At 40.7% G+C, this 14,607-nt stretch overlaps 1 protein-coding gene across 1 annotated transcript in view; it reads left to right on the forward strand.

Annotated features, from left to right (window-relative positions):
* The window catches only part of LOC148506141 (uncharacterized), a 121,937-nt gene that overhangs the window by 66,125 nt on the left and 41,205 nt on the right, over window positions 1-14,607 (forward strand). Inside the window, exon 15 of the mRNA XM_088447193.1 lies at window positions 2,330-2,491. Coding sequence (XP_088303319.1) covers window positions 2,330-2,491 — 162 coding nt within the window. The remainder of the gene's footprint in view (window positions 1-2,329; window positions 2,492-14,607) is intronic.

Here is a 14,607-nt window from a genome sequence, read left to right on the forward strand (position 1 = left end):
CTTTAACTTCCCCAAATGTATACTGTTGATCATTTTTCATTATCTTCAATTTAGCTGGGTATGCTATCATGAAGTCATTGTGGAGTAGTGAGCATAGTGGTGTAAATTCTCTTCTTTTCCTGGAAACTTGGGCTGAGAAATCATGAAATATTAAGATTTTAACACCATACAGTGTAAATGAGGGAAGTTTTCTATATGCCCTCAAGATTGCTTTCTTGTCTCTAAACTTCAGAAATCTTGCGAACACAACTCTAGGTCTCTGTATTCTCTCGGCGTTCTGGGCCTAACCTATGGGTTCTTTCGATTATTACTTCTCCTAGGGTTTCTCCCAGCATGAGGGCTTCTATTAGCTCTATTTGTAATACCTCTATTAGTTCTTGACCTCTAACCTGCTCTAGGCTTCCTATAAATCTGAGATTATTTCAACAATGTCTATTTTCAAGATCCTCTATTTTCTCTTCAAGAGTTTCTATCATTGATGTCTATAATTGAAGTTGTTTTTGGATTTTTATTGTTCTATCTTCCATATCACTAACTCTTTGTTCAACTGTGTCAATTCTCTTGATATTTACCTCAAGTGTCTTAATTACCGAATTTAGAGATTCTTGTAATAGATCAAATTTTTGGTCAGTCATTAGCACAAACCGTTTTTCTATCATGGGCAGTAAAATAGATAATACCTCCCTTGCTACTTCTGCTGCATTTGACATATTAATAGGGTTTTCAGGCCCCGTTGCATTTAATGATTCTAGGTACACAGGTATATTTTTGGGTGAGTGCAGATCACTCTGCCTGGGGTTTATTGTTCCCCATTTTAGTACCACCTGTTTTATCCAAGTACCTTTTCATGCTCAATTTGCTACCAAGAGTTTTGTTTCTGTAAATTCAACTATTAGCACTACCCGGCCCTTTAAATCAGTTTGTTCAACTTTATTAATTACTATCTTATCGTATATCCTTTAAACAGACACCCATAAAGAGTTAACCTTCATATAGGTCTCAACCCATTAATCTAGACAAATACTAATAGCAATATTTATCTATACAATAGTCAAATCTTTGTTTTTCACTCTTAACAATTAGCTGGTTCCACAGACAACATCAGTCACAAAGAAAAAATAATCTGTATTCTAGATCAAGTGAAGTCAGTAAACTCCTCCCTCACTGCGCAGTGCAAAGTCAATACCTAGACTTATGCACTGCCATCCTTCATTTTGGGAGGCGCCTCCATGATCTCCAATATCAATGGGGGACATGACAATCACCGCAGCACTGCTGCATACACCAGCATAGGTGTCGCACATCAACATAGGTGCCCACTGCCTGTTGTTAGGCAGACAAGCCAATTACTTGCAAAATCACTACACGGCCCCCCAAGGATATATCTTCTTCACACCACATGATTATCTTTGTACCATTATTATGATTTAGTTTACAATTGCATTCCCCACCAACTATCCGCCTACTCCCTGCCCCCTGCTAGTAGATCCTCTATAAACTATGCTATTCTGTAATCTGACAGATGTACTTCATTTGCCATGTATAGTGATTCCATTGAAGCCACTATTCATGTGTGCCTAATCACCCTACCTCCTAAGTTGGTTATGAATTTGCCTATTATCCTATTGACCTGCCACCCTGTCCTGTGCATAACTGGCCCTGCTGCTGGCTGCCACTGCCTTCTATGGAACTATGTTTGACCAAACCAGGAGTGCGTCTGGGCCAACATGAGTGTACCTTGCTTAGGTCTATTTTAATTCCCCTGACCAGGCTCCAGAAACTTGTTCTGCCTAAATCATTTCTCCCCCAAATGTAATACTGTCCTCCTTGGATATCTGTATTGCCTAGCGGCCCTAGCGGCTTCTGCGTCCAGCTGTTCCCACTTTATTCCTCTCCACAACCACCTGATTTGACCCCGCTGTCTCTCTGCAGTCTGCACTAAACCATTCTCCCTTACATATCTCTCCACCCAGAAGATAAAAGAATGCACCATGATCCAGGTGTCTCCGACCCCACTGTGCGGTTCTGAAATTTGGAAAAAACATGTCAGTAACAATGTAATGCACAAAACGTTCAACCCCTCTTCCTTTGTTCTAACTACTACAAATGTGTGCACACTTGAGGTTCAAGACCCTTGAAGGGGGTAAAAACAAAAACCTCATGTCTAGGGCCAATTGGAGAAGTTAGAATTTATAACAACATGAGTAAAAATAAAACCCCCCTCAGAGTTGCATCCCCTCACTTCATCCGAAATCATGATGAGTATGAGCCAACATCTGCCTACTTCCCTGGTCTAATGTAACTCTTGTAACTTTCTCCTTCCATAAAGTTGGGAGAAGAAGCAGAAAGCTGCATCTTTTCTTGTATAACCCCTGAGAACGAGCAAAAGACCCCTGGCAATGAGCAGGAGACCCCTGGCAACGAGCAGGAGACCCCTAACAATGAGCATGAATCCCATGGCAATGAGCATGAGACCCCTGGCAACAAGCATGTAAACCCATAGCATAAAACACTTGGCAAAGAGCATTAAACCCCTGAGAACAAGCATGAAACTCCTGGCAATGACCATGAGGCCCCTTGCAACGAGCAGGTAATTGAAACGTAATTTGAAGCCTTACTATGGGGCATAAAATGGTGTTAGAGGCATAACTGTTTGTGGCATAATGTGTAATGGACATTACAGTGTGTAGCATAATGTGTACTGGGCATTACTATATGGAGGAAAAATTATAATGTAAACTGTCAATGGGGGGTGGAAGCGCATTTTTTAACTGTCCGCACTGGGAGCCAAATTGCCTATAAACATGCCTGCATTAGTATTAAGAAAATGCCATGGGAGGAGGGCACCAAAACTGTCAGGCGGCGAGCAAAATATTAAGTGCATAGTTTCTCCATCTAAACGTGACCTCTGAAGTTGCGGATCTGAATCTGAGAACACAGCAGCTTTCACTGATGACCCCACAACACCCACAAAACATGCCCATGAAACACTCTTTTTGAGTTCACTTCAGGTTACCGCCCAGGAACGCCCATCACTCCACTGCTCCATTTGCAATGCCATCTGATCCAATCGCACCAGCATCATTGTGTGTACACTCAGGGTAACACATTTGCTGTACTGGCTTTCTGAAGTTCTAGCACATGTGCAGTCGCTACAAATCACATTGAGCAAGTTTTATGCCAAGATGCCTTGTTATTTATATTATTTATATAAAAACACTTGAAGTACACAATAAAGTGTACATTGCAGGCTTATTCTGGTTAGACTTTTTTGTCATTGGCTCTGTAACCAACTATTTGGAAACCCCCTTTTCAAAATCCTGCATTTGTCACTGTATCTATATGTGTATACCCATGTATACATATACCTAAATGCCTAACTTCTATCTATCCGTGTGTGTACATTTCTATATCTATGTACATACAGCATCCTACATGCACATATATACCTGTAAGCTTACCCTTACATACCACTAGATCCATAGATATGTGCCCATGCACATACACATATATATCCCCATCTACCTAATATATAAATGTATACACACATATATCCAATTATGATGTACCTACCTACACATACATGTCCATCCACATGTAAATGAATACCCATACATTTAAATGTGCCTACTCCATAATACATTGACCCATAACTCTATGTATAAATTAACATATCTAATGTATATATATCTCTATATATACAGTATATGCATACATATGCCACACCTACAACATACATGCCACACCTACCCCATAAAAAAAAAATTATATATATACATATATATATATATATATATTGTGATAGGAGCAGTAGAGAGGTTAGGGATGGCATGTATATGTGTCCCAGATTCCTGTAATATGTATTTTAACCCCCAGGAAAAGTCTATTTTACAAGTAGATCTGAGTGTCGGCTTTTGGTAAAAGCCGGAGAATGGGTCCTGGGGGTGTGGATGTGAGAGAGAAAGGAGGACTCCATCCACAGGTCCATTTCAGGTGTTAGGCCTTTAAGCCTTAGAGCATGCTAATTAGGGTTTATACCTGGAAGTGGCCCCATATAGCTGTGTAACAGTTTTGATGCAGTGTCTCACACACCCTGGGGAGAACAGACACTGAGGTTTTATTCTGAGACACTGTGACATTGTTATGTACTATGTTTGTGGTAAGGCAGTAGGCCCTGCCACATGTAGAGAGGGAGTTACCTATCTAGTTAGTGCCAGACGAGCTAGGGTTTATTTTTATGTTTTGTTTGTTTGATTATTGGTGTCACTAAATAAAAACCGGTGCTGACCAGATTGCATGAAGACCCTCGACTAGTGCTGTTTCCCGGCTGCTGTGGGTAAGGAGATGTCCATCTACCCCAGGAGAGGGACCCCTACCCCGATCATATATATATATATATATATATATATATACATATATATATATATATATATATATACATATATATATATATATATATATATATATATATATACACAGTATATATACAGTATATACATACATACACACACTTAAATACCTGCTCACAGTAATGCTTACATGTACTTTATCATACACGTAAAATACCTAACCCCCCAAATGTATACATAATTATATGCATATGTGCACACACACAAATACAGCTATATACGTATATGTCTGTACACATATGCATATGTAAGCCTACCTATATTTACACATCAACACAGAAACATGCCTACAGTATTTTCTTATTCCTACATACATGCGCTGACCTCTGCATGTCCCTCAGTAGGGGGGATTGTCTACGGTTAGGTGAGGGCTGTTTAGAAAGGGAATGTGTTGTGGTGTCATTGAGAGGTTTTTCTGCCCTAGAACATTATACCAAGAAAGGAAGGGGGAGCAGTTTAGTTGAGACGTGGGAGGTTAAATGTAGTGGTGAACATAAAATGGCCTGCCATCAATAGTCAATGGCTTTAAACCATTAGTAGAAATAATCAATGGTGAGCATTGATGTTGTTCCATTATCAGTTTCTGCCTCCCAATATTCCCTTGCTGGTCAAACACATTCAACATAGACATCTGTCCATTGTGGCTTGTCAAACCATCGATGGCAGATGACTAAGTCCTGGTTAACTATGTATATGAGACTAAGAAGACACAATTTGGATTTTTGAGAAAAAAAAAGAAAAATCCACATCACTCAAAAGAGAGCAAAAAATAGGCAATGCAAAGAAAGCATGCACAGGAATCATTAGAGTAGAAGACTGTGTCAGGAAGATGCCATACTCAGGACTTTAAATTAGAGCCTGTGTTTTGTTATGAACAAAGGAAGGACACAGGAGGGGAGGGGGAGAACAAATTGGCTTAAAAGAAACCTTGCAGCTTACAAGAAAACAGAAGACCACATATATTGTTAAAAGATATTTGAAAAGCAAGCCACATATAGGTGAGGACAGAGGGAGCGATAAGTCAAATAGATATACAGTACCATCAAATTACTAAGTTTTGAGACAAGGGGGGAGGGGGTGATGGGGACAAAGAGCTAAAGATATGTGGCACTTGTTTGGTGAATGAACAAACTGAATGCTGGCCTGAAGCAATTTCCCTGATCAGGAGAGCTCAGTTTTGTTATAAAGTGTATAATGGATGAGACTTGCCGGACCAATGTAATGTAACTAACATTACCTGAGTTCAAATTAGGCTGGTTGTTTTTATGGAAAAGTTTAGAGAAACAGAATGGTGGGGAGTTGTACCTACTTCCTATTAAATGCAGCAGAGGGGGTTTAAAGTTGCTTGGCCAAATGGCCTGATAAATTGGGACAGTGAAACTAGGGAGCACAAAGCAGTCAGGGGATGGGGCATTTATGAGAGGGGCTGTGTTAGGGAACTGAATCTGACCCATACTTTACTACATTTACTACGATATACAGCAATTCTCAATCATACATGATGCAGCGATTGCTTTTGCACAATGCAAACCTTATTTAACAATTCAAACAATAATGCACAGCAATTATAAGACATACATTCAACGATTTATGTTCAAAATGTAAACCCTTATCCTAACAACTTAAACTATAATACTCAGCAATTATATAACAGCACTTGATGTTACAACATGCGAATGATCCTGATAAGGTAAGACTAAGGGCCTGATAAAGAGCCGCTCGCTCCAGCGTATGCTTCCAGTGCATGCCCAGCAAGGTAGGCGATCACATGGCAAGGCATTAGCACGCCCACTATGTCTTGGCGAGCGTTCACTTTGTGTATGCAGACGCCCACCAGCTATTCATAAGATGCCCACTTGCGCACGTCATCTCCTGGAAGTGCATGAAAACATTGGTACATCGAGCACCATCGGATGTGCTTGCAGCGCTTGAGGATGACTATACCTGGCCGCAAGCACTGCGATCACTTCAGTGTGAAATACAACTAGGTGACTAGTACAATGACGCTGCCTGTTAATCATGCACACCTCTGAAACGGTGTTGAAACACACAGGCAAGCCTGCATTCATAGCTCGCCACTCCCCAATTTCTAGTTCCCTGCCCCTTTGGCACCCACAAATGGCCTCTTCTGGCACTCATTCAACTGGGCTGTCTTTGCTGGGCGAGCGAGGGATTCCCAATCTAATGCAGTGGTTGGCACACGTACATTGTGATGCATACGCATGTGCAGAATGCAATTATCGGCCAGTTATGAGCAATCACATCCTAGCGAGCAGGTCTGAATCAGGTCCTAAGTATGTAATAGCTATGAAGAAAGAGACTGAGTTTAGGGGCTTAGTCAAGAAGGATGAAAGTATAGGTTTATTTATTTTTTTATTAAGATAGGGGAAACAGCTGAAAGGTACTGCAATGGTAGCTGGAACTGGAGTAGGGCAGCTTTGGGATGGCACTGCGAGCAGGGTAGAAAAAAGTATTTGCTACATAGACAGAGAAGGAAATTATTGTGACTGCTATATAAATACTGTAAGCTTGTCATAAGCAATATTCTTGTTGAAAGGCTTAGAACATAGGTGAAGCTAAAGTGGACATAAGATATAAGAGACTTTCTGGAGTTTGCAAGGCTGTGTATCAAAGTGAACACCAGTTGCTAAATAAGCAATCTCCTCTGATTTGTTATGCTGTACGGGAAAGTGAATGCTAGTCAGCATGCGGACATGGAATAAAAGCACTGGGAATATGATACAGACTTATAAGCTTGTTATAAACAAAACGCCTACTGATTGAAAATCTAAGTTGGGTATTTGTGCATAGCTGGCTATGAAAAACATTGAGATAACTCTTACTGATAGAAGATAATATAAGCTACAAGAGACTTTCATTCTTGTTTTAAGGTGTCCCATTGTATCAATCACTCAAAAACGATTTCATACATAGAGCATACTTTACCCCTAACAGGCAACATAACATTGATCTCTTTCAAACTGTGGCTCTATGGACAATATCCTCCATATTTTCTCGACTTGCCCACTTCTGAGGTCTCTGTGGGAGGAATTGTTTGTCATGATTCATAAAGTGTCAGGCACTCCACTACCTAGGGACCCTTTCACCACCCTGCCACACTTTTATCCAGGTGACCTGTCGATGAGAGATAGATATCTTATGGGTCACATTAAAATTGCCATTAAGGCCTCCATAGCACACCTGTGGAAGACCACATCTGTGCCCAAAATATTGGTTATAGAAAATAAGATCCAAAAGCATTGTGGTTTTAAAACTGCTTAAATGATGATCATGCGCTCCTGGATGTGTTTATAATTAGCAGCTTTCTTATAAATGGTCAGACACCTGGCCAATTACCAGTTATATCAGATAAAAGAAGCACTATTTGAACTAAAATAAAATAAAATAAGATAAAATGTGAATGGATAATGTACCAGCAGAGGTGAGCCAAACAAACAACACTCAATACATACAATGTCACAATAGATGTTTAAAGCGCTTTCTGTGAAGGGTTAATAGTCCTGGAAATCAGTGAAACCCGTGACTGTGCGGCGGTATAGACAGGGTGTTAGTACAAACCCTACCTTTCCCTATGCTCCTCCGTGCAGGGTTAGCTTGGTCCGGGCTGCTGCTGTCCAGTCAGCTGTTCGTTTGCTCCGTTTGCCATTAGTGGAGTACACAGTGTGTCGGGGCAGCGTCCTTCTGTCGTGTTCCTGTGACTATTTGTAAGCCAGCTACCGCTTTCCTGTGGAGTTCAATTACCGCGCTCACTGGCTGGTGACGTCAATCGGGTTGTGGACACCAACGTGTTTCATCCTTTCAGACTTTGTCAAGGTGCTTCAGGATTGCACTTCTCCTTTTAACCTGTTGTTAACAAGCTGATTGGCTTGTGTGTTATGTCAATCAAACAAGCCTTCTAGCTGGATATGGGAAAAAGGGGACTGAATTATTGCCAAGTGTGCACATCCTTGGATGTGTGTATGCTATAAAATATCTTTAATTAATGCAAATATTAAAAATAGTAAGAATGCTTGTTAAAAATAAATGTTATTTCTACAATAAAAAGTCTTTGAAATAAAATCGAACCCTTAACAGATCGCTAACAAACACATTTATGTTATTTTGTCAGTAGAATGTTTCTTGTTAATACACCTCATGCTGGATTGTGTCAAATGTTGCAAAATAGTGGGACAATGTTTTGAATGAGTAAAATATGGGGTATTAGAATAAAAATCTAAATTAAAATGAATGTAAAAATAAAACTAAAACTAAAAATAAAAATACAAATAAAGTGAAACAAATATATATAAATATGTATAATGCTGTGCCCTCCATACATATAGATTACATAAGATTTTGGTCATAGTCTCAGAAATGCTCCTAAGTCAAAGTCTATATTTAGTCCTTTTGGGTGTAATGTTCCAATTTTATAGATCCATTCTGTTTCAGACCTTGACATTTTTTCCAAATACTGACCTTCTCGCCAATCTTCCATTATTTTCCTGATTGCCATGAACTTCATTGCTTTAGGATTTTTCTGGTGGTGTGTCAAGAAGTGGTTAGACACACTGTGTGTTGTTTCCCCTTTCTGTATATTATAAATAGGTAGGGTTAGTACTAACACCCTGTCTATACCGCCGTACAGTCACGGGTACCACTGATTTCCAGGACTATTAACCCTTCACAGAAAGCGCTTTAAACATCTATTGTGACATTGTATGTATTGAGTGTTGTTTGTTTGTCTCACCTCTGCTGATACTTTATCCATTCACATTTTATCTTATTTTATTTTATTTTAGTTCATATAGCCCTTCTTTTATCTGATTTAACTGTTTTAAAACTGCTGACTGTAAATATTCTACATCTGCCTCATCTCTCCTTATGAAATGGTTCAAATGGAATCACTGTCAGGAGGAGAAAGGTCTTAATTTCTTCCTAAGGTTTATTGCTGTGTAATTTGATTTATGGTAGAACTGCTATGCTTCAGTTCTTTAAAATGTAATTAGGATTTACTCCTTTAAGTGTTTCCCCATATATATGTTTCTTTAAACTTCAATAAACATTACTGTGGAAAAAAACTGGTCTGTATTCTAAATTTGGAAATCATTAAAAGTGGATGAGAAGGTGTTTTAGTAGAATCAGTGTGATTTACCGCTGGCTGCATTGAGTGAAAATCCCAAAGCTACAAAAGTTAAGTATAACTAAAAAATGTTTACCCCCCCAACCCTCCTTTAGGGGTGCCTAACTCTAACCTTCCCTCCAAGTGCCTAATCCTAACCCCCCTTTAAATTCCTAAATCTAACCCACCTTCCCTGCAGCCTAGACCTAAGTCTCCCATGTGGGTGCCTAACCCTAACCTCCCCCCGGGGGTGCCTAACCCTAACCCCACCTTCCCTTAGCCTAATGCCAACCACCGGGGTGGTTGCCTAACCCTAAGTCCCCCCGGGAGCCCCTAACCTAACCCCCCCATGGCTTACCTTTGCTCGGTAATCTAGTATCAGGCTCCTGGCGTAGGTCTAATGACAGACGTCGGGATTTTGACAGGATAAGATAGTCGGGAAGCCGGCTGTTGGGATTTCATCTGTCGGCTTCCTGACTGCTTCCCGTTTTATGAGAGGATTATATCCTGACTTTTGTCACCCCTGAGTGGATCTTTATTGAGACCAACATATAAATATTAGGTTAAAAGTATGCACAATGCTTAGCCTATGACCATAAATAGTTGCATTATATACTACACTATGTGTCTTGTTGTTCTATGTTTATTTTTTAATTCTATTTGCTGGCAAAAGTGAAGCAGATTGTATACAGTTAATCAATTATTATTATTTATTATATGTAAACACTAGCGCATTTGAGGGTTTGTTGTATGTATATATGTACAGTATGTGCATGTATATATTAGAGATGAGCAGTTCAGTTTTGACTTGGTTTTTTCACAAAATTAGCACAAGTTTGGATTTACCTAATTGGCTATCTGAAACACATGACAGCTGAATAGCCAATATGTTGCCATTTTTTAAAATCCGAACATAACAAAGTAAAACTGAACCGCTCTTCTCTAGTGTAAATATATATATACGTATTAGAGATGTGTGCCGAATCCCATGTTTTGGTTTAGGTTTTGGATCTGTTTCTCCTTGTGTTTTACATCTGGATTGGTTTTGCCAAAACCAACCTTTGCGTGTTTTGTTTTTGGGGTTTGGATCTGTATTTTTTTTCAAAAAATTATAAAAACAGCTAAAATCACATAATATGGGCTTTTGTTTGTTCCTACAATATTATTAACCACAATAACATTAATTTCCACTCATTCCCAGTCAATTTTGACCACCTTACAGCTCACAATATTGTTTTCATTCAGTTTAGGCCCAAAATTTGCACTAAGCTAGCTGGCTGACTAAGCTAAGCAGCAACAGTGATGTCACAAACACATGGTAGTTCAACTTTCAACATGGCACATCAGGAAACATATGTTTTTATTATTCAAGAGGCCTGAGGGAGTTGGAGTGTGTATGTAGTTGAAGGCAGGGACAGGAAGTATTGATTGGTTATAAAGTTAACTTATTTTTTTAAATTCCAAAGTAAATTTATGAGGGAGAAGAGGAGGGGAAGAGGGGAAGCATTTACAAAAAATATTTTATTCATTCACATCAGTCCTTGCCCAGAAGAATCCTTGAGCACCATGCCTGCTTCTGCTGCTGGGAGTAGATTTTCATCCAAGAAGGGGACTAGGAAACAATTGACTGTTAAATAATCCTTTGCAAAGATTCTTGAAAAGCATTTCCCAACCTGTACATGGACATTAAAAAACATAGTTAGTGGCCTCCAAACTGCCGTTGTACCCACTGTCCACTTAACCAGCACAGATATGTGGATAAGCAGAACAGAGCAAATGCAAGAATTAAGATTTAAGGTTTAAGTCTTATGGTGTGTCTTGAGAATCCTTGAGCGCCATGCATGCTGCTGTCAGTGGATTTTCATCCCAGAAGGGATGAAGACATTGTTTCTTTTTTCCCAATGGACACAGATCTGAAGAGCTGTTGATAAGCAAATTGTCAGCCCAATTGACACGTGATGCAGTGATAGCTTCTCCTTCAGTTTCTCCAGCAAGTGCATCTGCCAAGAAAAAAACGAAACTTTCAAAACACCCACTGGTGATTCAGATTAGCCAACACAACCAAGTGTTAACTTTTGACATTTGGTCAGGTCAGAATTTCCTACAATTAATTAAATTTTTTTATTGCTAACTTTTTGTTATTAAATTGTAAAATTGTGGAGTTTCCACTTACAGTGTCACAAGATTTCTTCTTCAGGGTCCATAAAGTCCACAGGATCTAAGTTTGGGTATGTAGTGGAAATGATCCATTGTACCTAACAGTTTCCAGCTTTGAAGCTCTTGGCATGCACTGGTCCTCCTCCCTATATACCCCGCCTTCTGCCACATGCATTTCGTTTTTTTGTTTGGTGCGGCAAGGTGCACCTGTTGTACAGCAGGACTGCTTAGGCAGCCCCTGGGTTTTTTCTTTTATGATTTATTTACATTTTTTTAACTGCTGAGTTTAGCCGTACCAGGCACCATTAATGACGCAGGCAATGCAACTCCTACTACCTCTGCCGGCAGCAAAACACCAGTACCGCTATATGCCCTGAGTTTTTCAGTGTGTCTCAGTGTGGCTTAACTCGTGCCTCTATGCTGGACTGCAGTCAGGCATGGAGATGACAGGTAAGTGCGCAGCAGTCCTGGCATCTGATGTAGGAGACATATCGGGTGCTGCTGTGGGTGAAAGCCTTGTGTGATGTTTCCTCACTAAGGCGGCCAGGTCCTTATTGTCTGTTGCCAGGGATGGGTAGTAGATGCACTAGAGCGCACTAGTAAGTGTCTACTACTATGACTATGCCAGCGTACCCATGCCGCCAAAATTGCACCTCCCCCAACCCAGTCGCAACTTCTGGTATGGATTTCATCATCTGGTTTGCTATATTTGCCCACCTCATGGTGAGATGCTCACAGATTGCATTTGCATGTGTACTGCGGTAGCTGTTGGTCTCAGAGGTTGGTCTGTCTCCCTGTATACCTCTCCTTTGGGTCTGGTAAATAGCACTCTATATACTTCCATTACCCCTGCAGGGCTGGTCAGTTGATAAAAAGTCCAATAGCAATTGTGCATATTTATGCATTGTATGTGACTTTAAAGCTAGCTGCTGTATTTGTACACCCCTTTTATTTCCAAACTGTCAGTTATACCTATCACTGTGTTTCTCCTCATCCCTGAGGGTGTGGTGGGTGTCATTGATAAGGGGTCACATTGCATTTATACTGTACACCTTATACCATTTATACATTTGTCATGTCTAAAGGTGTAGGTGAGAAGGATGATATGTTAGTACTAAGCTCATGTGTGTCTTGTCTTGCAGGCCTGTCTGAGAAGGATGTTAACCAGGATTGTTGTGTAGCCACTTTTGTAAACAGTTACCTGTTCGATCCAGTACATCTAGGGCTCCAGCGCTAGAGCCACGCGGGTGGTATCAGGTTTTATCACACTTAGTGGACAAAATCGCAGAAGCATGGGCTCCGGCTGCAGTATTTCCTCATTCTATGATGTATTCACAGCAGTTGCATCCTTCTATATTTATGCCCCCCATGAATTCCTGTTGGGTTTATTCTACTGCTCACCCTAGTCAGAGTATTTCACCGTCTATAGCTCCACGCATCAGGCATTGTCACTCTATTTCCAGTCTATCAGAGCTACCTACAACATAGACTGGGCAACACAGCAATATCATCAAAGACAGCTGCACAGCATGAGGTATTGTGATTACACCTCTTGTGCCCTTCTGTCATGCTGGACTATTTGACTGACTACTAGCCACAAGCGGAACAATTACATCAGAAGATCCACTAGACCGCAGCCTCAAACCGGTTTGTTATACTGGAGGATCACAAGCCGCACAGAGAACATTGCCATCTCTCACACATAGGTTCCCCAACATGGGAATCCATCTAGCTTGCTATCACATATTGGAGCTGCTCCCATATCATTGGACTCTCAACATATGGTGAGCATACAACGCTTATTATACCAATCTGATTGATTGAGATCCAAATCAGGGTGACAGCATTATCTATCATATACCAGCCCCAGTAATTGTTATATCATCCCCCACCTACTAAGCATTGGTGGACAAGTGGGGAGGTTCAAGATGGATGGTTCAGGAAAGTCTCCTACCAATAAATATCTTGGAGCTTCATCCAGTGCATAGAGCGCTCATACTGGTGCAGGACCTCCTACAGGGCAGGCCTGTCCAGGTCCAGTCTGACAACATGACAGCAGTGGCCTACATAAACTATCAAGGAGGCACACGAAGTCTGGCAGCCATCTTCAGGCAATCTCTGCAATAATCATCCCAGGTAATCTCTACTGGAAAGCAGATTTTCTAAGTCACCTGGTCATACAAGTTGGAGAATGGGCTCTTCATCCAGATGTCTTTTAACTCCTGCTGGACAAGTGGGGAGTACTGGACATAGACCTAATGGCATAACATCACAACTACATAGTACAGATCCAGAAAAAGGGACCCCTCATCCACATTCGTGGATGCTCTGGCAGTGAGATGGGAATTCATGTTAGCATACCTATTTCCTTCAATCTCCCTCCTCCCAAGGGTCATCAGAAAGTTCAAGCAGGAAGGTGGCTGGATAATACAAATAGCCCCTACCTGGCCCAGGAGGCATTGGTTCTCCGACCTGACATGTCTATCCATAGACCAGTGGTTCCCAAGCTTTTTTGAATCATGGCACCCTAAAGTATCAGCATTGTTTTCACAGCACTCCTAAGTTTAACTTTGTTCTTGAGAAAGTCAGAAAAAAATTTAAAATTGTAAAGTGAAGTAAATTGCGCTTGCCTGTCATTCTTAGGTTCAGTTACATAGTGGAGGACTGAATTGCACTTCTGTTTGTTCACATATTTACATAACATTGAGAATAAATAATTTGATTTGATGCTGGACCACAAACTTGAGGCACCCCTGCTCGTGTCCCGAGGCACTCCATGGTGCCATGGCACACAGTTTGGGAACCACTGCCATAGACAGTCCACTTTTGGTGACTCTATGGACAGATCTGCTAGTGCAGGCTCCCTGCCTATATCAGGATTTACCTCGGCTGGCTTTAACAGCATGGCTGTTGAGTCTGCTG

The sequence above is a fragment of the Taudactylus pleione genome, unplaced genomic scaffold (genome assembly GCF_031769625.1).
Source record: "Taudactylus pleione unplaced genomic scaffold, aTauple2 ptg000423l, whole genome shotgun sequence".
NCBI lineage: Eukaryota > Metazoa > Chordata > Amphibia > Anura > Myobatrachidae > Taudactylus > Taudactylus pleione.